We start from the raw sequence: 24,463 nt of genomic DNA, 5'->3' as shown, positions 1-24,463 counted from the left end.
TGATAACCACAATGAAAAGTCACTTTGGGGGTGAAAGACTCACTTTTTAACTATCAGCTGCAGTGGCTAGACTTAAGTTTTCATGGCTTCTGACTAAAATGCTGTGGCACTCAACCAATAAACTGTTGCTGACATGTTATTTTGGAGTATTAGCTAAGAAATAACGCTAAACCTAACATAAAGCATCCCACGCACACTTCCTGTAGACTTAGCATCTGTATTTAATAAACACTGACCGCTTGTTGCACCGTTCGACTAAAAACATTCGTTTATCGCCAAGCAAGGGCCGTGGAAAGATGGCGACCCCCTCGGGCCGCCCTCCTCCCGCCGGCCCGCTCCTGCTCCCGCCTCAAGCCCGGCGGCCCAGCACGAAGCAGCGGCGCTCCCCAGCTGCCATACGGGTCCCTCAGGGCCCGCTCCTTGCCCTCAGGGCCCGCTCCTCGCCCGCTGAGGGGACCGCCTGAGGGCCGCCCCCTCCCGCGCGCCGTCGGGGCTGCCCCTGACGACGCCCCCGCGAGGCGGGAGCTCCGCGCGGCGCCGCCCCCGGCAAAGATGGCGTGGCGAGCGCTACGGCCGGTCGGGCCGGTGCTGGCGCCGCGCTGCCCGCGCCTTTCGCCGCCGCCGCTGCTGCTGCCGCTGCGGGTGCCCGCGGCCCGGAGGTTGGCCACCAGCTCGCTGGTGCTGTCCGGTGAGTGGCGGCCGGAGGGCGGCGGCAGGAGGGAGGGAAGTCCGGTTCTGCGGGGAGTCGTCGCTCCCTCCCTGTCCACCGGGGGGGGGGTGAAATGCGCGGAGCAGCCCCAGAGTGCGGGAAGCAGCGCTCCGCACCGAGCGTGTCGGGCGCGGCGGAGCGTGGCCGGCCGAGGGGGTGCAGCCCGGGGTCGGGTGGGTCACCGGCAGCCGCTGGTGCAGCGGGGCCCGCGTGGGGACCGGGGAAAGGCCTCGCAAGATGGCTGAAGCCTTGCAAGGGCTTGGGGCTGCGGGGGGCAATCGGTGCCGCCCCGCTTTGCCGCGCGGGTGTCACCTGCCCCTTGTCCTGACGCTCTCCTAGTGCCTTCTCCCGTGAGGAGCTGGTTCACTCCCTCAGGTGGCAGAAAACTTTTAACCTCCTCTCCACGCTGCAGTTTTTCAGCAAAGTGGCCCTGTTCCATCCTGGCCCCAGCTGCAGGCTTCACGGAGTGGGCTGAGTGTGGGCAACACGCACTCGACAGAAAAAGCAGATAGCTTTTCCTGGGATCGTCGTGCTGCAACAGCTTGTTGATAGCTCCAAGGAGCATCAGCAGCCGTACAAGAAAGGGGCAAAAATGGGTGGATGGAGGAGGCAGGCCTGCAGCAGTTAGACTGGCGTGGGCTGCCAGGGAGCCTGAGCCAGGTTTTCAGGGCCTTGGGCCTGTTCAGGGTAAAGATGTTTGGCTCTGTCTCACCAGCTCCTGTGCAGTATACAGAAGAGATGAACTTACACATCAGTGCTTGGAGTGATTTTGCACTTAATGTAGTTAATTTGGAAAGTATCTGCTGCTGACGAAGCTCTGTTTGAATAACCGTTAGTCACAGAAGTATGAAAAACACAATCTGTGGTACTCTAGCAAACAGAAAAGTTGAAAAGGTGGGAGAGGAGGAGAATATGCTATAAAAGTAATGATGGTCACTAGGAAGAGGTCATAAATTTCCTTCTAGATGAGTCTTTTAACCTAACTGTTTAACTGCCTTCTGCTGCAAGTGAAAGAAATAACATTAGTCATTATTTGCAACTTAGTGAGTCAAGATCTAAGCTTTTTTCACTATTCTAATTGCTTAATATACCCATCATTTTTCTATAGATATAACTTGAAGGATTAACATAAATTATGCTTTTAATTTAGGCAGAGAGGAAAAATTTTGTATGCCTCTTTGTGGAGGTGTGAGTTTTCCTTCACTCTCAGGTTTATATTTATGAAATATTTAATAGAGGCAGGCTAAACTAAGTGAAGGTCTAAATTCAGAATGTGCTAGTTAAGCTGTAGCCAAAGTCATGTTCAAATGAATGAAGCTAGAGTAAATTTAGCTGCTCTTCTGAAAAGGAATGCTCACAGAAGACATTTGGTGTGCTTTGACATTTCATATTAGTGTAATTTGCTTTATTTAATGGGCTGATCACATAAGCTCAAAGTCCAAATTTTGAGATTACTTATTAACTCTTTTTAATTTGACCTTTACTTTATTTGCAGTGTTTTTTGTTGCATGATCAGAATTTTTCATTTTTCATTTTTTTTCCTCCTACAAGAAGCTTATGTGCTCTTCTGACTGTTGAGAATATTTTGCTGCTATGTTCCAAACTGATCATGAAGTACTAGGGGTTTTTTTAACCCTGCTTTATAGACAAATCTTACAAATATTGCTATCCTAAATAAAAATATATTGGTTAGCTTATTTGATGTGTAACGTCACAAATGTTCAGCTTGGGTTTGAGATTGTGTCATTCTCTGTTCTCGTGGTTCATTGCTCATTTCTAATGAAATTCCTATGGGTTTAATGTCTTGACCTAAAATGATTTAAGACATTTCTTTTCATTAGAATGCATTTTGAAAGATCTTTGTAGGTATAAATAATGCTAGCTGAAATTCTCTGGATGTTTTTGAGTGATAATTCATGGAAAAATACTTCATATTTGTGTTTTATTTAAAACTTTTTGTGTACTGTATTTGCAGAAACATGTATTGCTCTACTGAGGCCTATAAAACTTAGGCCATCTTCAAAGACAAACCATTTTATCTGAGACTCACTTCTCTTACATGTGTTCAGACATAAATAGGAGGATCACTACAATTGAACCAGCTTAAAATATGGCTGACTGACAAGGGAGGGGTTTTAGCAGATCTACAGCGAGAACTTCTGTTTTCCTTCATGTACAAGTTTAGAAAATACATAAGGATTTGCAGAAGTGTAGTTTCTCTAGTGAGTATAAGGAGTCCAGCCTAGAGGAAGAGCCTGAGAGGAGAACTTTAAACTCAAAAGTAAGGTCCAGCTGTACTAGTCTGGCACTAATCACACAGGGAACTCTTGTTTAAGAAGTTATCTTCTCCAGTTTTGGGAACACCCATTGCTTGACTGGATAGGTGCTACAAGTGAAAATTAAAAAGAAATTTTTTTTTTTTTTTAAAGAAGGACGAAAGTATCTATGGGGGAAAAAGGGAAGAAAGTATCTATGGAGACACTACGGAAGTGAGAAAACAGACCAAGCAGGCTGAAAATGTTCAGAGTAAGAAAAGTTCCTGGTAAAATGTTAGCAAGAAAAATTGCCTGTTTCAATTACTTCTTTTGAAGTTTCTCCATATGACTTTATAAAAAGAATTGCTTCTAATAAAAGCTAGTACAAGATGCCCTGAATCTTACAGATCTAAAATATATGTAGAATTGTAAGATTGCTGTGAAAAGATTTAACAGGGTCTTAAATATGCTTATTATAAAACTACTGTGTTCTTCTCACAGTAACAGTATTGAGAGCAAATTTGCCAAAGTAGCAGTTGCCTGTATGAACTGCCTTATTAATTTGCTCTGTCTTCATTTGCCTTAATTTTACATAGATTCGTGACAACAGTAAACAGGGAGACTCTATAGCAAATGTCGGGTGAAGGGAAAGGGATCAGCCACTTTTGCTAGCTAGGTTGCAACTTTCTTACTTCAACTGATGGCTCTATTTAAGTACTTTGAATGAGATTCTGTAAAGCTGCCAGTGTTTCTAACGAGCCATTAACACTGGTCTTCCCAGGAATAATAAAGCGGTTGTCAGAAACAAATACTAAGTATGTTTGAAAAGCCACTATGCTATCATAGAAATGCATAACTATGAGTAGAGTACATATATATGCTTTAGATTTATACTTTTGTTTGAAGTAGAACTACTCCTTTGCTCCTGTACTTTGTATCAGTCTCTAGAGGATTGCACAGGAACTAGCAATACTCTCAGCAGAACACCTTGTGAGCTTCTACCGTTTCACTGGGCATGTAATGAGCAGAACAAAATGCTTCTGTAAATTGTATTTGCTGTTTAAAGTATGTTCCAAGAAAAACTAACAAAACTAACCTCGGTAAAAAAACCCCAGTTTAATTCTGCAAATGTGTTACTGTATTTAAGTGAGCAACATGTCACTTATTTCTGAAATACCAAGTTTGTTTCATTTTAGCCCGCAAATTCACAGACAAGCATGAATGGGTAACCGTTGAAAATGGCGTTGGAACGGTAGGAATCAGCAATTTTGCACAGGTATTGATTCCTTCCCCCTTACCCAAGTCTGCAATATTTATTTTTGCATACCTGCTCCTGTCCTTGTTCTTTGGACAGTTATGTTTTTTTATTGTTCTAATTGCATATGCTATACAATGAGCGTGATTTTTGGACTTGGATCTGTCACATTATTTATGAAGCAAGCGCTGCTTCAGCATTCTGACAAATTCTTAATCTTAATAACTTCAGATTGAGCCTTGGAGAGCTGAACTTGATGAGAACTTAATGAGAACTTGATGAACTTAATGGTTCAGCATAATTTAAAAACTTCTTTATTACTTCAGTTCTTGCAGGCCAGAGGAGTTCGTGGCTATGTGAAGACAGTATCATGCACTTTTTAGGCCACATTTCCCTTGAACTTGAATATAGTGCAGTCCCTCTGGCTAAAGAACAGTTGTGAATAGAAAAGTACAACATTTCCTACTCTAGGATAGGAATTCCTTTGGATTTTTTGTTTTGTTCTCATGCAAGTACTTGATTTGGAATAGTCCCAGGCAAATCCAGGATAGAGATTCACTGTATGTGAAACTTAAAATCTAATGTGAGAGGCTATCAGTGAAGTGCATTGAATTAATGTTTCTTAGGACAAGCAGCATTTCCTGTAATCTCAGTTTTCTGTAAATAACACTAATACTCTGTAAGATCCCCAGTCTTTTGTGAGATAGGGCACATTTGTTAGTGAAGAGGCAGAAGCCTATTCTGGTTGAGCCTATTCTTATGGTGATAAGGCTCCTTATTAAGTAAGGACAAAACTGTATGTTAACAGCTCTGGAGCTGTCCATGTCTGGGGAAGAATCATTGTATTTTCTTTCAAATTGCACTGGAAGTAAATCCTCTGTGCTTTGTAACAAAGATAATTCCACCAAATAATTAGGAACTTTGTCCTTTAAAACAGTTGTTACTCTAGCTGATGTTAAGAATATCAGCAGATGTTACTTCTCATTCTGCCTGAAGAAATCTGTGTATAAACCTTGTAACTCAGCCTGAGGGTTATTAACACTGTAACAGATAAATAATAATTTGGCATTTGGGGCATGATAACAAAACATTTTTTTCAAGTTAAATGTTTAAAGAGAAAAAGTGAAAAATATACAGTCCTTAAGGAATGAGAACTAAATTTAGAGACAGCAATTACTTATATACAGTGATTCTAGAGTTACTGTATCAGACCTCTCCTATGTATAGTTTCTTTTACTTTGCTTTGATGCTTTTGTTTTTCTTTTAAGGAAGCATTAGGAGATGTTGTTTACTGTAGTCTTCCAGAAATTGGGACAAAATTGAGTCAGCACGGTAAGTTTCAGCTCTGATTTCTAATGAATTATTCTGCTCATCCCACTCTCCCTTTGCAAAGATGAATTTTATGAAGTAATCTTTATGTTCATTAATACCATTATAAATCTTCTGGATGCAAAATAAATTCAGGTATTTCTACAAGAGCTGGCTTTAATTTCAAATTCTCACTGTCAGACCATGCATGGTAGCACAAAATACCTGCTTATTAAACTGAATACACTTATTTAGAATCAAATATTTGAAACATCTTTTTGTAATAATTTTATCTATGCTCTGTTTTAGAAATATTTATGCTTTGATTTGAACTTGCTAATGTTTAGGCTGGCTTATTTGTAATTCTGCAGTTACACATTTCATGAGTTGTATGATGTGAAACATCTAATTGATACCAAGCTCTTACTGATTCTGTATAATCATAGAAAAATTAATTTTTTGGTATCAACTGTGATCATAGCTTTTTGCTTATTAGTGATGTACAGATTGTTTTGTTACATTCTTAATCATTCAGTTATGTAATTTTCCATGTTAAAGAAAAGTGAGCATTAAGAGGTAGAAAGGAAAAGCCTATTCCTGTTTTTACATGGAGAGCTGACTCACTAGTATATGAAGAAAAGATTGTCATTAGCTTCAGACACTGCAGAACAAGAATGTAGATCTACTGAGGTAAAGTAGCAGGCCTTTCTTCTGCCATCCTTCTTGTGGAATAGGTCCATATCGAACTGTTCCGGCCAAATCTATTACATTGTGTTGAATGGTGAATGTTAGACAAAAGGTCTTTCTGTTTAGGGTTTTAATTAACCAACTTGAAGTTTTATCTGAAGGAATTTTGTTTACATTTAGTTCTTCTCTTTTCTACCCCTTCTGGCCTTAGTCCAAGCTTTCCCAAAACATGTTGTTCTCTTATTCCTTGTCCTGATGCCTGTCTACTCTTCTGACAGCTCCGTGTTTCTCCAGCCTCTGTCTTGTTTGCTTGTGGCTTAGAGTTACTCTGGACTAACATTGCTTCAGGCACCATTTCCGTAACTGCCTACAAAACAGGAAAAAGGAAAGAGCAGCTGGGTGATTCCAGTGTGGTGCTTCTGAATACTAATGTGTGTTTTCTAGTGAGTGCAAACGTAACACTTGATAGTGTTTCTGAAGAAAAACTGGGATTCCTGAAATTGTGGCTGTGTCTATTTTGTAACCAAATTATGTATAAAAAAAAGGTTTAAATTGTAGATAAAAGGCATATTTAGGTCTCTTGAAGCAAGAGCTGGATGTGGTTCCTTCCAACCCCACATCATATCATATACTGTAGGGCATTAGCCAAACTTAAGCAACTTCCGTCCCTTCTGTAGCAGCCAGCTAGCTAGTGTTACGCAAGTTGCCCAGAATAATTCAGGAGCATAAACATCAAATTTCATACTGCTTATCATTGTCGTAAAGTGGATTACTTCAATCTCTTGACAGCTTTCCTTGCTCAAGATCAAGACACTTCTTCAATGGCTAGGTCATCACCGGAATTGGTGCTTTGTCTGCAAGCACCAACTTTGTCTGAAGTGCTTTGTCTTTTCCTCTTAAAAGCGTTCGATCGTATTCTGTGTTTCAGATGAGTTTGGAGCTTTGGAGAGTGTGAAAGCTGCTAGTGAACTCTACTCTCCTCTCTCAGGAGAAGTGACTGAGATTAATGCTGCCCTTGCAGATAATCCAGGGCTCGTCAATAAATCTTGTTATCAAGATGGTAAGATGTCATTTTTATATTTCAATAATGAATATCACCTGGATTCTTGCTATCACAAATGGCTCTGCAATTCCTAGTTCTTCCAGTTTAATGGTGCGGAGGCTTAAATGGAATATATTGAATATAGTTCACGCCCAATAAAATTTAACATGAAAGTATTATTGTAGTCTTGTCTTTGCTGACAGCTGTGTTACAGTGTGTTCTTTGCAGACATAGGCTGTGGTTGAATTTAAATCTGTTTCCCTTGATTGCACCTCTCTCTTGATCTTCTAACAGCTCGTGATACTGAGAGGTCAGGCTCTTTCACTCTTTCTAGACAGCATCTCACTATTGCCACTGTCAGAGATGACTAAATTAGACAACTGGTCTGACTCAAAAGGCCATTTCTTATGACAGGTTGTTTGTTTATTTTTTTAAAGTATTGCAACATTGTTTTGCCTGCACAAGAAATCCTGTTGATTCTGCCAGTGTTACAGGGCTTGTGTGCCTGCTGGGAGTACTTTTCTAAGGCAGTAGTAACATGAATGAAACTTTCTTGTAGGATATTAGCAACTGATTTTCTTTTTAATTTCCTAACTACAGGTTGGCTTATCAAGATGACTGTGGAAAACCCTGCTGAACTTGATGAACTGATGAATGAAGATGCCTATGAGAAATACATAAAATCCATTGAGGACTGAGCTGGAATAATGAAATAAATCCACATAAAATATTTCAGTGTAGTTTGTCATCAATCAGTGAAGTACAGAATATCCAGTTTTAGCAACCTGAAAAAGACCACTTATGATCATATATACAAGGCCATAAATAATTGCAGCGATAAAAATGTTTAACATCTGTATACCTGCAAGAGGTTTTTACTCTGTTGTCTGATTTATATAACTTCAGGATGTTATCTATAATATTTTTGGAAACAAAGTTTATTTGCTAAAATATATACTTCCCATGATTTATTTGACAATCAAATTTAGGAACAACAGCCTTAATATGGTAATTCTGTAGTAGGCACATGACTGTTCTCGTAACCTGGACTGCAGCTTTCCCTGAAATGCTTTTCTCTTGCTCCCAAGATACTGAAAAGCAGTGTCTCCCTAACCTCCTAATATTTTTACTAATTATAGTTGCAAGGATGATACCAAAAAAAGGAGAAGCCATATCAACTACCTCTTCATGATTTTTACTTCTTTACAGAATTTATTAACCCTTTGTTTTCCTTCTTCATTTTACTATATAATCAAATAGTTTTGCCTTTTGAGACAGAAGGTATGGTCCTTGTCTTCTGATTTATATACTTTGATAGTTGATTATCAAGGTCCTAGAGTGGATTGTTTAAGCTGTATTTTTTGTCTAGTAAACACTACCTATGTCACAAGTAATTAAGGAATTCTACATCTTGTGCCTAGCAATTGTGGTGATACTTGTGAGAATTGTGTGATCAGTAACAGTCTGACATATAATGTATCCATGTGTGTCTGTCTTTAAGATCAAGTAGGCACACTTCTGTAATGACATCACAGGAATGAAACTAAAACTTTTACTTTGCAAACCAGTAAAGCAGCTGATTCCATTAGACTTAAGATTTAATGAATCTACAAATGTGCACTCAAAGTTGATGTGACATCTAAGGGTGAGGTTGAGTTGTACAGACCTGCGCTTTAGGAAAACAGAACAGTACAGCAGAGTTTTGGTCTAAAACTTTCACAATTTTAAAATAGTGATTAGAAGCTAAGCACAAAACAGGAATGAAAACCAAGTATCTGTAAGTTGAGCTAAGAGGAAGCAGGGGAATGTTTATATCATCTTACATGAATAAGGCAAAATTCATATTCCTTTGGAAGTTCCTTTCAAAAGCACAGCCCTTCTAAAGGTTACACTGCAGGTTATACAAAAACCTTTCTAATGTATAAAAATGTAGGGCTTGCTTTTATGATCTGAAGGGATGTCAAAGTAATTGGTGGTTTTTTGAAATCCTAGGAGCTAATTTTTCCTGCACAAGTCACAGATAAAAGCCCTGCCAAGAGAGACTTGCTGTGTATTTAAGATAAAACTATCTTCTCCATAGGAGTTAAACTGCAAAGTGACTAAGAGGAAAGAGTGGGTTAGACTGTTCCACAGGAGTCCTAACTTGGCAGTGGCTGATAAACAAAAGGCTCCAGTAAATCTAGTGTAAATGCTTTAAAAATTGTCAGTGCTTATCCATTCTTCACAGTGTCATGCAGTATTTATTGTGACAACATTCAGGGCCCAGAGAGCTGGGAGCTTGATCCTGGCCTCTTGCAGACTCCCTGTGTCCACTTGAATCTTCCTCCCTGTGGGCTTTCCAAGGGAAAAGAGAAAGTTTGTTTCAAATTAACATGAGTGCACGCAAATGGAGATAGGAAGGCAGGAAAATGTTTCAATTTGATACTGTTTCTTTCACCCTATTTTCTCCAACTTTACTAGAGAGTAATAGGCCCTTCATTCATTGCCATGTAATATATCACCCTTGTGGATCTCCCTTTAAAGGTTAGTCCAGAGCACTGTAATGAATTTTAATACAATTTTTTCCTTAAAATGTTTATATTCTTTCCTTTTGATCAATAAAATACAAAATAGTAATTTCTGTAATCCCCTAAGGAACCTGGGAGATAGTAAAAACTGTGTATTAGCAGGTTTACAAGGTTCCACAAGTACAGCTGAACAATAACTTTCTGGAGAAACCATCTGAAACAGAATTCAACCTTTCTTTCATGGTGTACAGTTAAAGAATGGATGTTCTTTTGCTTAAAGAGGAAGACCAGCAACTTTGCTATCCCCAGTTCTTTCAGGATTCTGTATGACCTTAAAGTGATTTATTACATTTCCCAATTCAACTTAAACTGGGAACAATAATACTTAGGTGTTTTTCTTGTGTGGTTTATGCTGAGAGCTCTGGTGTTCTGCAGTTGGGTTAGGCCAAATGATGTATATCAGAGCAAATATTTTTATATCTTCCTACAATCCACTCGACTACCTGAATTATGCTGCCAAAAGAATGTATTCTTCCTTGTTTGATGTATGCTACCCAAGCAGAGCTCCTGGCTTTCAAATAATCCCGTAACCTCAGCACATTCAGCAGCAAGCAAGAAGCACCGTGCACTGGCTGGAGCCAGGCTCTGCAAAAGCACGAATGCAAAACTTGCCAACATGAATCTGTAATGAATGCATTTCATCAGAATAGAAAGATGGAGTGAATGTGTATTAGCTTTGCTCTGTGACACAATTTTAAATACTTTTGTATAAATTGTAGGGAAAAACATCAAACTTGTTCACCAGTGTGTACTTCTACAGAAAATTAATGAAGGAGATGATTTTTTACAAAAATAACCACTTCATCTGTGACCTCTTAAGTCCTGATTCTGAGCTTAAGAACTTAACACTCATAATTACTGGATATTATAATTACTGCACTCAGCAGAGAGACTGGCTTTATGGCAAATTACAATTTCCATACTTCTCCCACAACCAATAATTATGTCTCTCTATCTCCTAGGGGTTAATTATATCATCACCTTTCTTCTTGCCAACACTTTCTTTCTGTTCCACAAGTACCAACCCCTTTATCTCTTAAATTATTTAACTGAATGATATAAGCTAAACTTGAAACTAATTTTTCAATTAATATTTAGTTTTAGAAGATTTTTACCAACATCAGTCCTGAAAAGATTGCATACCTAAAATTTTGTCTGTTTTTCAAGTAATGGAAGTGCTGCCTCTCCCCGTGAATCTTGACCCATCGTGTATATAAATACAAATCATGTAATTGTTACTTCTCATCAGAGGGGAAAAAAAAAAATCAATGGTATAAAACTAAAAGAACAAAAATACATAACAATCACACTTGGTGGTGTTTTGATGAGCATAAAATAAGGGTAATTATCAACTTCAGTCATTAAATTAGCAGTAAAACAATTGCTCTGATGATTAGAAGTGCAGCAGATCTCAGTTTCTACTGCTCCTCCTAGCTGGTGTCTCCAGACAGTTGATGTCCTGTGGATAAGGATCCTCTTTCTTCATAGTGATAGACTGGGAATTTTCAATTTTCCTGTAGTAATGGGTCCCGCCACAGAGTTTTAATACGCCAAACTGACACATAAAGGACATAACATCTATCTTCACGTCAGCCTAGTCATGTGAATAAACAGAACTGCACCAATAAATCAATCAAGAATGACCCTCAGCTCCTCAACTGAGCATGTGAGACTTTTCTGTTGTGTTGGGTGACATCACACGGCAAGAGGCAAAGGAAATTGCACCACCTCCACTGCATATTTTGGAGAAGAGAAAGAATACCTAAGAATTGTGCATAATTAATTAATAACACGAGTTCACCAGCGGGTGGAATGCTCCAGGTCGTCAAATGGTGACATGCTGATTTAAACAACTGCAAATTAAAAAAAAAAAATTGCATAATTTCACCACACGGTGGCACTCAAAACGTTAAGGATGGTAACACGGGGGCAAGGTCAGGAAGTGCGGTCAGACTGGTTTTCTAGTTCAGCTGCTCAGTCGCTAAAAGGTACTGCAGTGACATCCCTGCCTCAGCGGCAGTTACTTTCCTAGGTCAACTCCAAGATCAGAAGAAATATTAAGCACACCTTGCTTCACTGAAAAAGTTTAAAAAACGAGCCTCACAGCACTACATGCAACAAAGAAATTAACCTGGTTTTACTGTACCCATCATTTTACCATCTTTCTCCTCCCCCAGACTCCTCACCCTCCTTCTTGCAACACACCTAAAATTTGGCCTGGTGGGGAAGGGGTGTGCATGGACAGTCTAAAATTTTACCAAGTTCCAAACATGATGCCAGCCATTAAGTTAATAGGAGCTTTTCAATAACAGAGCAGATGGACTGGGAGCTTTGGGAAAAACGTTCTTCGCAGGTGAAACTGCTTTTACATTAATGAAGTTGCATCAGTCTTAGACTGCAGAAGTCATCTACATGACACAGCTCCATCTCCCTGGACAAATGTGTTTTAATGTGGTAAAATGTGACTGGACTGATGGAAAACTGAACATCCTTTGGCAAGCCCCTTCCAGGGAATATGACCTCATGGATGTAAAACAGTATTAAAAGACTCCTGAGCAATGTCCATCAGTGTAAATTACCAGCAAGATATGCTGCAGATGACACAGACAAAATTTGAGAGCAATTTAGGAACATCCTCAATGTAATTCTCTCCACTTTCTTGACACTATTTGAGACACAGTCTTAGAGGAAGAGTCCTTGGCAGGAGGATTTAGTCTGTGGCACTGGATTGGTTAGAGTTTGCCTCACAATATTGATATCCCTCTCCTCCTGACAAAGCATAAGTCAGTCACTTCAGACCTGATCTATTTTAATGCAGTACAAGTATCCTACATCCTCTGCTATTAGGCTGTTTTATTTGTTATTTGTTTATGGTGTTTAATTATTTATGCTGTTGAATGCATTTTGCTTAGAGATGTATTTTAATGGAGGTACAGCACTTGTATCTTTCTCTAACCACAAAAATCAATCCACAAGATAGGAGGATGAGTCCACACTTCTTAGGACTCAAAGAGTACTTGGTTTTCAGCCATCACCCCTCTCCCTTCTTCACTGCATGGGTCTGGATCAAAAGAAAATGACTGAGAATTAAGCATTCTTGGCAACTCCCATCTGTTCTGACAACCCCTCACTTGTGCCACAACTGGTAAGGCAAAGCCAGTGATAAAACTGGTATAATATCACCACTGCACAACTCTTTTTTGCTGCAAAGTATCATCCTCATTTACAACTGAAACATTTTTGCAGCTTCCTATTAGACTAAGGGGCATTTCTTACATCAGGTTGGCCTGGACTGGTAAATGTGTTAGAAAACAAAGAAGACAATTCAGCTGTTCAAAACCCATATGAAATTTTTGTCTACTTCCCATATCATCCATAGGTTTTTTAAAGAGTAACTGAAGGACAACACGGTCCTTTAATGCATGTCCCTGCTTCTATGTGATCTAAAGTAGTAATTCTAACAGGGAGTCTTAACAGTCTTGCAAAGGGCCACTCTTCCTCCTCTTTGGCCTCTCCCTTCTCTCTGTAGCTGATCCTCCTTGCTCTTGCCACCTCTGCTGGTCACAGGGGCTCCCCCATTTGACAGATTCATGGCATTCAAGTGCATCCCCTGAGCCAAGTCAACTCATCAGTCAGCCCAAAAATTGTTGGTGGATTCCACAAAGCACCCAGAGAGGGACATTAAGAAATAGGGATAGTTATTATTAGTAGTACTATTATATGAATACTTCATACTCTTTAACACTTGTTATTAATAAGACTCTATCTACTGTATGTAATTCTAATTAAGTCAGATGAATTACCATAGTCATATTCTGTCCATGTAAGAGTGGGAAAAAAGAAAAAAAGAAAGGAAAATGAATCCAAGACTGAAGAACAATGTAAAACTATTCTTTTTTCCTTTTTTTTTTTTTTTTTCGTTTTAGAGCATCATGACTTCATTATAATTTTCACCCAGAACTGTAATCTCATTACTTCAGGATCTCTCAAGCATAACAGCAGTTTTAAATTCAAAGCATATTCTTATGAAAAAGAAAAGGGAAATTATACTCTATTACTCTAATTGTTGCAGCCTAATATTTATATAATGGCACCTTAAGAAAACAGTTCTGGATTCTGTAATTTATGTGAGCTAAGAGTTCATTTTTACTTGAACAAAAAGATTAGATAGATGTCAAATCAGAAAACATTCCCTCTGGAAAAAACCTGAAATCTGAGGCTACATTTTAATTATTTTGTCCTTCCAAAGAAACACATAAAAATACTACTATTAATTATTAGTAATAATGAGACAGCTAAACAGATGTTTCTGAAAGAGTATAGAAAAATTAGTTCTACTAATTACATGAGAACAAACATAACAATTTTTCTCCCTACGGCCATATGGTTTTTATCTATATTATAATGAAGGCTTAAAAAGCGCTGGTTAAAGAAAAGCTGAAAACTGTTGTTGGCATTGTAAGGCAAGATGCTGTCTACAGTGAAAGACTGTGAAAACTAGCACATTATAACAATTCAAGAAACAAATATTCTGAACTCAGCAATGAACAGAGAAAGAATATTTGAAAGAGTCCTCCTGATTCATTTAGCTAATACCTAGCCTCAATTCTGCATCACCACTGGAGGAAAAGGCATGTACTTGACTACAGTTACTGCTGAACATACAAGGGGCTTAGAAACCTTCTTCCTAGTCCTTCAGCACCGAAAAATATAAACTGTTATTTTTTTAAAAATAAAAATCACTGTTTTTTCACATCTCTCAGTATCTTCCCTCTATGAAAGCCACTCCCTCCTCTCCTGAAAGACTGGCAATTTCTGTACTTTCTAGCTGCCAAAAGCCTGCGATAGGTGCTAAATGTTGAATTGCACTTGAGAACATTTCAACTGTCACTAGTGACCTTAAGGGGAAGAAGCCACAAACAGCTGAAGTACAGGCATCCTTTCTGAACTACAGACTGCTAAACTACCCCTGAAACAGTGTTAACGATCCAAGACTAAAGACAGCTACATCCCTTTACACCCACCAATAATCTCATCCTAACTTCTTGACAGACAGTTACACTTCAGAAGACAAGATCACCAACATAATTCAGTATACTGCACCTTCCATAGAGAACACTCTTAAGGGAGACTGCCTGAAGACAAGCTGGCTGGAAAATCTGGCCCAAATATTAGGTATTTGTCTTCAGACGTGCAGGTACATCACAACATGTCTTCATACACACACTACGGATGAATCAGAACACAGTTGTTTCAGAACCTCAACAAAAAAAGAGCTCATGGTTTATCAGTTAAAAAAAAATAAAGATTTATATTCACCACATGTTCACAATTTGTATCATTAATCTTTAATGACAGCTAGAAGCTACAGGTTTATAAATATATATATTTTTCATAATTGTGACAACCAGTGACTAGATGCAGTTTTGGTGGAAAATTGTCTGAAATACTGTAAGGCTAGGCAAGGTACAAGGCATTATTAGAAAACGTTGAACTTTTGGTGATATTACATTACTTTTACAAACATTAGAAACAAACATTACCTGGTGAAATATAAACATTGCAGAAGAAACTACAACCAAAAGTAATTTACTAGTTAAGTACATAGCTAAGAAACGAGTTAGTTTGGTTTTTTTTTAAACAAAGCCAAGGTAAACCAAAAACAGTAATAAAAACTTGCATGTTAAAGAGCACTGTCTTCAACAGACAGCATCTCCATTACAGAGAGAAATAACCTGTGTAACGCTATAAGGGAGGAGTTAGGTTTGTTTAAACCATTCCAAGAACAGTAATTTCTGCCACAGCAGTCAATTTCCCTGCATTACAACATGGATTCACGTCCAGATGTCGGCAGGTTTTGCAGCCAGGTAGAGCTCATTTTCTATCAAAGTTAAAAGGCATGAACTTCACGTCAGGGTGCACCTCCATCAAGCCAGTTAGAGGACACACACGAATGTTTGTTACACCACAGTTTAAAAACTCAACTTAGGAGTAATCCCAACCAATTTTAGTTTTGATCAGCTTTAAAAACAGATCTATTAGCTCTCTGAGTTTAAAAGTATAATAATACAATTTGGCTTGTTTTTAAGATACATAAATACAAAAATTTTAAAACTCACAACAGTAACACAACTCTTTGTCCTAGAAGATAATAAAGAGTAAAGTATAACGCGTGATACTTCATTACACAGTTTTATTAAATATTGTCTTGTTACTGTTATTCAAAGGAGTATGATTATGATTTAGTGAAGTCAGATTGGACAAAAAAGAGCCTAAAGATATAACACTGCTTAAGACATACAGTTTCCTTAATGACACTTTTAACAGAATATTCTATACACAACATACCAATACCTCAACTATACCAATCAACTTAATTGCTAAAAAAAATACAGGTGCACCATAATATTGCATAGAAGGAAATCCCTGGTATTAATACACTTGCACCAGACTAGGACTTTCTCCCTGCCTTACTAAAACAAAGCACATATGTTTTTAAAAAAAAGCACATCTCACATTTGATATTTTTCTTCACTATATTCTTTGGAATAGCTTGTGCATGTGTTATTTCAAGCACATTTTTATTCTACATTCTATTGTTTAATATTAAGAAACTAAAATTAAAAGGAAAAGAGTTTTTCTGCCTTCACCCACAAAATATATGTAATTATCTTCCCATGTTGCATAAAAATAAAACCAGACCTTTCTCAACAACAGAAAGCTCAAACAAAAGCCAGGATAGCTGAATGAAGAGGATATTCATACAACATGGGGAAATCCAGGGTCAAAAATCCTCTCTGTAAAATGTTAAAAGTTGTACTTATAAGTTGAACAAAGAGAGTCCAACCAATAGCCAAAGGTTTTATAGCTCAGTACTCACTTTGACCATGGAAGACCTACATTCAAGACCATACACATTGACTGAAGGAAGTACTCTTACTGCTTAACTATTTTTGGGCAATTCTGTCTCATAAGCTGAACCTGAGAAAACCTTCCTATTGAAACAGGTATGTTTCCCTGAACATGGTTCATTTTGAAAAATGTCACCTTTTAAAAAAAAAAAAAAAAAAAATCATCAATCAGCTCTACATAAGGCTAGGGTTTTTTATTTCACAGCAAAATTGACTCTATTTACTTCCTATCTTAAACTATTTATGTTTGAAAAACCTTAATTTTAGTGCTCAAAAATACTTTCATTTCAGTAAGTAATCCTTTCATATATTCAGAACACGTACACATAAAGCGCATACAGGAAACAGAATTACTCATGATTTGCCAAAAAGCCATGCAGTATAAATGGAAGGTAAAAGTAATTTTCTTCAGATATTCCTTACAGTGAGCACTCTAATTTCATGATACAAACTGTACAGACAGATTAAATCCATTCAAAAGTTTTAACAATATGCATTAGGCAGCATCAGATAAATAACAGTAAAAGCTGAAAAGACCATGTCTCCACAAATAGATTTAATAAAAAACTAGAACTTCTGGTTTCAGATAGAATATATATTTAGAATATCTGTGTAAGAGGTGAATATATACAATAAATATATTTTGTTATATTAACTACAGTCACAGTTTGTTTTGTTTTGTTTTTTAAACTTAACCACATAATTGTAGAGGTGTACCAGGAAGACATACTTCTGACTAATTTCTTTCACTGTAATATGGGAAAATATCAAATTCTTCTGGCTGCTACAGATACAGGCTTTCTGGCACAGCTGAAAATGTATCAGGAATTAGAATTGACTATTATATTTTTAGTATAAATTTCATTTTAATGACAAAGCCATTATTGGACTTTTGGTGAGAGAGCTAAGGAACACATGAGATTTCTTCCTAGGAAATGTTGAAAGGCACATGAAAATTTCAATATATATTTAATAATATGTTGAAAAGCAGATTCTGAGTATTTCTGTAGGTTACTTTATAATAGAATTAGCAGATGTTTGCCTGTTGGCGCTATGCAAAAACGTTTCATGTATCTGTAAAGAGATCATGCTTATGCATGAACAGACATTTGTTCATTCAAGTGATACATTTTCCCCTCACATATGCTGAAACAACAAAGAGTGTGCACTTATTCCGTTGTTTACTGAGATATCAAGGCACACACATTCACATCAAAAAGTTACTTGCAAATGGTAAAGGAGAAAAAAAAATTAATTTACCTGAAATTATGTACATTTATTGAAAATGAGTAGGACAGTTTCACTTACTGATTTTATGTTAATAAATAGTAATACGTTTAGCTAGCTGAAATTCCATTTACAGTCACTTAGTTCTGATTCCTTTTAGGATTTCTAATAATTAGGGTAGATTTCTAAAATGTTGCCATGAAAGGCATAGAATCACATGCAAAAAAATCTACCAGTTTAAGTGTGAAGTGGCAAACATCAATGTATATCAGACGTACAGTACAATTTGACTCACTGTATAAAGTATCATTATATTGCACGTAAAATAACATGGCACATTTCATAAAGCTACAACTTTGCACAATAAATGACAGACATGTTTTTACCTCTGCAGAGACATAATTCCCCTAATAGTGAAATACACAACCTAAGGATTATTGCCTTGCCTAAACCATTCTAGTATCACTTGGAAAGGAAGGTGGCATGGGCTCTATTCATGCAAATAAAAATACAAAGAGCTGACATCTTTTCCAGAAAAAGGTTGGCTTGAAATTTTTCAAATATTCTACTGTGCCTGTGACAGTTCATTTTGTGGAACTATATTCTTTAGAAATGTGATTTTTAAAAAGTTGGTTTGCTCCTGCTCCCATTAAAATAACTGCTGTCCTGCCAACTTGAAAATACAGGTTTTTATGCTCAAAGTCATCATTTATGTAAATATTATGTAATTATTATCTGGGATTTTTGTTTCATCTCCATTTAGCACAATGCTTCTAGCAAGCCACACATAGCATCAGTTTGAAATCTAAAGGACTGGAAACTGTACATGAATGCTGCCAGTGGAAAAAGTACTCACAGTCATTGCAACTGAACAGGTGTTTGGAAATGTGAATAAATCTTCCTTGGAAATAAATTAATGTGATAGAAGTGAAAATGTGTAATCCAAGTAGTGCAGCTTTGGCATATACCACTGATAAATTTCTATTAAAACACCCCAAACTTCTTTCACAGACTTCATCAATAGCATTCTCTAGTCAAAGCTGACTGGGCACAACCTCACCTTTCCAGACTTTGAAAAGTAGCTGTTTATAAATGCTATAAAAAGAAGACCATGTCTTTTGCTGGACTTGCATATATATCATCAATGATCTGTGATCAAGTTCAATCCCATAAAGTTACTCACAAAAATCAGTCTTGAGGACAGGCTTCACTGCTTGAAATCTCAGGAGACTCTGTTCTGCGAAACATTCTTCTGGTATGCTGCATCCTTAATATTCAGATTTGCGTTTGACAAAGAGGGCCAGAAATAAAAGAGCAATAATATCTGAACAGTATTATAAAGCCATAGCCTAATTCTGCCTACAAAATTTCATCCGAGAGCAACAGTAATTTTACCTAAAACATTTTTTCCAGTGTAGCTGATGCATGTACATCCATTCAGGTATTCCAAATTTAAAGAGTTTAAGCCACAGTTGCTGTAAGGAGATTTTTAAATGATTAGAGACCTGCAGATGCTGCATAAATGAAACAACAACGAAGACTGCCATTGACTGGAAAATAATTTTGAGGCTCTAGAATTAGAGCTAGTCACTGTTAAAAATGGTTTTAGCACTGTTTGTGTTTCTAAAGCCATTAAAACAGTAAACAGGAAATCTTGTTAAATCCTTATGAACAAAGTTGCAGCATCAGTTGATCTCAAATGCATAGAAACTATGTTTTTCTCAAAGCTTTTTCATCAATCCACAGAACAGTTGTTGGTTCATTATTTGGGAAAAAAAGACCAAGCAAAAAATGTTTTGGAAAGTTCTAACACATAAATAAAAATATGCTTGGCTGTATTTCCACCAGATTTCAAAGTGCTTTCAAATGGAGAGAAGTCTTTTTCCTTCTTTCCAGTATTAAGGCTCTTCCAAAAAAAAAAAAAAGTTAAACTAAGACACTAAGACACTTGGGGGTTTCTTTATCAAATACACCACTTAAAATGTTCATGATTAAAGCATATTAATAGCCTAGTTCTGCAATTCTAGCTTTATAAATGTGTACTAGCAATATGCAGGATTACTTTATTAAAAGATCAGGGCCTTAATATTCTAAAATGCAAAATACTCAGTAGATGTTGACAGTACACTTATTTTATATTTTGTTTTGTTTCTATTAAAAATATGGAGATTAGAAAACTGACTGGGAAATTAAAACCAAGTTACCAGTACTACAGAAAGTAGTCTTGCTATTATTTCTATTAAATCAGAAACAATGATCTAGAGAAATTAAATTAAATACTCTTTTCCTATCAAGTTTCCAGACCTGTTTTTTCCCCCCAGAATGTATAAGTTTAATTATTCTGACTGAACCAGACCCTCAGGGGACAAAAGTGCTCCCAATTCCCACCGAAGCCAAAAGGTTCTGTGAGACCTCGACATTACTCAAGCCATTTGGGACACCTGACCCTTTCGAGGAACACAAAAATGCAGTTAAAAATCACATTTCATTCCTAAACAATCTACAGAAGACTCAAAATGTTAAAGGCCTGCTCTTACAGCCCTTCACAATCAGAAGATCACACTGACACCGGCTTTACCACTCTCAGAAGTCGCATTTGCGGGAGAGGTCCCTCTCCTGCAAACACTACACACCTGAATCCTGGAAAACTAGCACCCAGATTTGGCACCAGCACAACCTGTATTCAGTTGAAGTCCTGAAAATGCAAGTTTAAAAAGGAAAATACTGTGTTTATTGCTAACATAATTGAAAACATACCTTTGAAGGCAGAAGTCAGCATGCTCTGTAAATTTTATGTATCTATTTTTATATGGCAAGATATGACTTTCTCCAATTTGTCTGACTAAATTTTGCCAGTTCTGTGAAATCTGTCACTTAAATTATTACGAAAAATTTGGAGCATTCTGTTTTTCAGAAAGCAGGCTCCTGCACCTCAGCATAAGAAATTAAACTATTAACAGGAATAAAAATGGAAGCGTGGCTTGGGACGCAGGCTAAAATTATGGATTCAAGTCTTGCCATTCTTACTTTCTTTGGTGCAATTCCACGACTTTCATGCTGACCTGAACACAAGCAGCTTTATGGGACCAACCCTACTGAAACGAACATCAGATCCTGACAAACCTTTACAACAACATACCGGGTGATTTTTAAAACAAAACACTTGCTTTTCAAAATCCCTCGGTGGGTTGCATTTCATTAGTATGTGACGTTATTTTTCTTTCCTAAATATGTTTAAACACATGAAACGGGGTTCAAAATTAAAAAAAAAAAATATATCTATCTTTGCTCTGAATGGATTAATCATTTTTACAGCATGATGAAACGCAGCTACACCGGGGGGCATCTGCATCTCGTCTTTTTGGGTTCCAAACCGTAGCCTGTCCCTTAACCTCGCCCTGTCAGGCCCTTAACCCGGCAGGGCAGTTAACACGAGTGGGTCAGCGGGGCTCTGAACACGGCTCCAGCACCTCGCCGCAGCCGGGCTTTGCTTAAGCAGGATTAGGCAAGTCGGACGGCTGGACGGGTGCCGTGTGACATCGCTCCCCGTGCCCCCAGGGCCTGGCCCTGCGGAGGTGACAGCAATTGATCCTGACCTCCGGCACCCGCGAGCGTCTGCCCGCACCTGCGGATCCTGGTCCTGACCAGTAAATTCCGCAAATACCCCGCGGCCCCTCGCCCCGGAGCGGGGCTGGGCGGCTGCTTTGGTGGTAGCCACAGTGCAACCGGGCGGCTGAGGCGGCCGCACGCCGGGCCCCGCTGCCGACACCCCCGGGACAGCCTGGAAGGTTTCCCCCCTCGGCATCGCCAGTGAAATAGAAACTATCAATTACCCATCTGTAAACAGAATTCAGAAAAATACCTTCCGGCTGGGAGCGAGGCCTGCGCTGGGCGGCCGGAGGGTGCCGCGCCCTCCCGGGAGGGGGCCCCGCCGGGCCGCGGCTCTCCGTGGGGGCAGGACCGGCCCGCCCGGGCTCCGCGCTCCCTCCGCGGGGGCAGGACCGGCCCTCCCGGGCTCCGCGCTGAGGCGGCCGCCCCCGCCCCCGCCGCGCCTCAGATGAAGTGGACCCAGGCGGTGCTGTCGGGGTCCTGCGGGGGCCCGGTGGCGGGCGGGACGCGCTGCCGGCCCCGCAGCCGGTAGTTCGCGCCCTGGTTGTTGTCCCAGTACTCGGCGCCGGCGACGCGGTAGCGGACGGCGAACTCCAGCGTGGCCTCGGCGGCGGCGGCGCCCAGGGGCAGGAAGAAGGCGAAGCGGTCGGTGAGGCCGTCCGCCGGCCCGGCCGGCTGGTAGGCGGCGGGCACCTCGGCGCAGCTGGCCCAGGCGTTGAGCGTGTAGCGCACCGACACGGCCTTCTCGTAGGCCAGGTTGAGGACGCGCACGGCGCCGCGCAGCCCCGCCGGCTCGGCCCGCACCCACTCCAGCCTCACCTTGTGCTGCCGCACCCGCTCCGCGAAGCCGGGGCTGGCGCCGGGCTGCGGCGGGAAGAGCGGCTCCAGCAGCGGCGGCGGCGGCCCGAACAGCACCGGCTCCAGGTCGCCCAGCGCCGGCGGCTTCCTGGTCTTGAAGAGGTCGGCGGGGCGCGGCGGCGCCGGCAGCGGGACCTGCGGCAGGTCGGCCTCGCAGAAGTGGCGCACGGAGGTGAGCTCCAGGCCGAGGGAGTCGGCGAACCGCACCGTCTTGCGGCGGGACGGGCTCTGCTGCAGCGCCGGGCGCAGGCTGCGGTCGCCGGGCGTGGGCAGCGACTTGGCGCGGCGGCGCTGCGTGGGGCTGGGGGGCACGGCGGGCAGGGAGGGCTCCCGGCCGCGGGGCGGCGGCTTCTCGCCCGCCGCTTCCCGCACCACGGCGGGGGGCGGCGCGGCGTCGCCGTCGGGGCTGCAGCCGCCCTTACACTGCTCGGCCAGGCTGCCATAGAGGCAGGCGCTGCAGCTGAAGTTGCGCGGCAGGTAGAGCCGGGGTGGCGGCGTAGGCACCGAGGTGTGCAGCGAGCCCGCCTTATCCATGGAGGAGGGCGGGGGGCGGCCCGGTGGGAGCGGCGGCTAGCGCACGGCCCGGGGCCCGCCGCCCTCCCGGCCGGGCCCGGGGCTCCTCCTCTCGGGGCCGCGGCGAGGATGGCGAGCACGGTCTAGCGCCCGGGCGGCGGGCTCTGCCTCTTGCCTGGACCCGGGGGCAGCGGGATCACCTCGGCGTGGTCCCCGTCGCGGCCGGCCCCGCGGGGTGCCGGCGGGTGCATGGGACCGCGCCGCTCCGGCTGCTGCTGCCGCCGCGCCGGGGTCAGGCGGCGAAATACGCCCCGAGTCATCCTTCCTCCCCCATGGCTGCGCGCTCCCCACACCCGCCCCTCTGCCCGCCTCGGTGCCTCCTCGCCACCTTCCCTTCCCTAATTGCAACCCCCGGCTGCCGGCCCCCCCTCGCCCGGCGGCTCCCCTTCCCCCTCTCCCCAGTGCCGCGGCTACGCCGTCCCTCTCCTCCTCCGCCGCCTCCTCCTCCTCCTCGCTGTGTTCTGGGTCTTTCCTCGAGGATCTCATCCAAAAAGAGGAGGCGGGAGGGATTCCCCGGTGGAAGCATTAAAATTCATAGCGGCGCGCTCCCTCGCCCGATCCGTTACAGAAATAGCTGCTGCAGGGAGAAGGAAAGCCGGGCTCGCGGAGATTAAACGGGCCGATAAGAAACAGCTGGCTCGCAGGATGGATCTCGCAGTGTACATTTAAAGGAAGAAATCCAGCTAATCTGCTGTAATGCCTTTACAGTACATCTGCTGAATAAAATACACCTGCCGCAGCCCTGCTACAGAGTTCCATCTGTAGTAAAAGCAGCTCCACTCTAAACACGGAGGGCTGATTATGAAACATAAACCGCGTTTGTTCTTTTTGGAAGAGTATTTGATAATTGCCGAGCAACATTCAAATGAATGATAGTTTAATGAAAAGCAGGCTCTGGTGCAGCCAGTTCAAGGAGCTAAACCACTATTTTAGCAAGCCACTTCATTCCAGACTTTCCATAATCTGGTACTCATTTTTAATTAGTAAATTGCATTAAAAACAGTGACCTTGCCGTCCTGCCGGAGACTGAGCCTCAACTGTGTTGACATGTGATTCTGATTTAGCTTTTGAGCAGAAGCTTTTACACCTTCATTTTATCTGCAGCACTCGGTGTTCATTTGAAAGTCTAGGCAGTGGAAATGCGGTTGATGAGATTAAGAATGGGACAAGTAAACCCGATAAGGACCAAGAGTTAAAGAAAAAAGAAAAAAAAAAAAGCACCACCAGAATACGGGGAAAAGCTCCCCACTGTCTCATATTAGAACTATCAGCTTTAATTCCTTCATTAATAAGTATGAAAATAATTCCTAGGTTATTGCGGCTGGGTTCCAAATCTTTTTAATGACAGATGGTTCATAAGTAGGGAATGAAAAATTATGCCCAGCAGTGTTAAATTTGGCACCATTATGCTTCCCAGTGATTTGTCATGTCATTGCCTTGCATTCACAGGATGATCATAGGT

General features: G+C 41.0%; 2 protein-coding genes across 6 annotated transcripts; one reads left to right on the top strand and one right to left on the bottom strand.

Moving 5' to 3' along the window:
- The first annotated feature begins 540 nt into the window (after window positions 1-540).
- On the top strand, window positions 541-7,986 carry GCSH (glycine cleavage system protein H). The gene is made up of 5 exons (XM_074881291.1): window positions 541-688; window positions 4,161-4,240; window positions 5,488-5,551; window positions 7,143-7,274; window positions 7,857-7,986. Exons 1-5 carry the CDS (start codon window positions 553-555, stop codon window positions 7,952-7,954), a joined length of 510 nt encoding a protein of 169 aa, XP_074737392.1. The 5' UTR covers window positions 541-552; the 3' UTR covers window positions 7,955-7,986.
- Window positions 5,560-24,163, bottom strand: LOC141948608 (protein phosphatase 1 regulatory subunit 3E-like). Of its 5 annotated transcripts, none has more exons than XR_012630512.1 (3): window positions 19,145-24,163; window positions 14,927-15,049; window positions 5,560-6,577 (listed from the first exon to the last, which is right to left on the bottom strand). XR_012630512.1 is itself a non-coding variant. In XM_074881289.1 (1 exon), the coding sequence occupies exon 1, from the start codon at window positions 22,960-22,962 to the stop codon at window positions 22,015-22,017; it is 948 nt and encodes a 315-aa protein (XP_074737390.1). In that variant the 5' UTR covers window positions 22,963-24,163; the 3' UTR covers window positions 15,149-22,014. The 5 variants fall into 5 exon arrangements, 1 of the variants encoding a protein (XP_074737390.1); XR_012630511.1 differs by lacking the exon at window positions 5,560-6,577 and adding an exon at window positions 9,752-12,884; XR_012630513.1 differs by lacking the exon at window positions 5,560-6,577 and adding an exon at window positions 9,752-11,676.
- Between the last annotated feature and the right edge of the window lie 300 nt (window positions 24,164-24,463).

This window comes from Strix uralensis, chromosome 12 (genome assembly GCF_047716275.1).
Source record: "Strix uralensis isolate ZFMK-TIS-50842 chromosome 12, bStrUra1, whole genome shotgun sequence".
Classification (NCBI taxonomy): Eukaryota; Metazoa; Chordata; class Aves; order Strigiformes; family Strigidae; genus Strix; species Strix uralensis.
The sequence above is the reverse complement of the archived record's forward strand: the minus strand, read 5'-3'. Positions and strand labels throughout refer to the sequence as shown.

What these genes read in the sequence shown, in the direction of transcription:
- GCSH (XM_074881291.1), top strand. Translation starts at nt 553, where the DNA reads ATGGCGTGGCGAGCGCTACGGCCGGTCGGGCCGGTGCTGGCGCCGCGC. An exon ending in GACAAAATTGAGTCAGCACG is followed by an intron (nt 5,552 to 7,142) that starts GTAAGTTTCAGC and finishes TCTGTGTTTCAG; the next exon opens with ATGAGTTTGGAGCTTTGGAG. An exon ending in TAAATCTTGTTATCAAGATG is followed by an intron (nt 7,275 to 7,856) that starts GTAAGATGTCAT and finishes TCCTAACTACAG; the next exon opens with GTTGGCTTATCAAGATGACT.
- LOC141948608 (XM_074881289.1), bottom strand. Translation starts at nt 22,962, where the DNA reads ATGGATAAGGCGGGCTCGCTGCACACCTCGGTGCCTACGCCGCCACCC.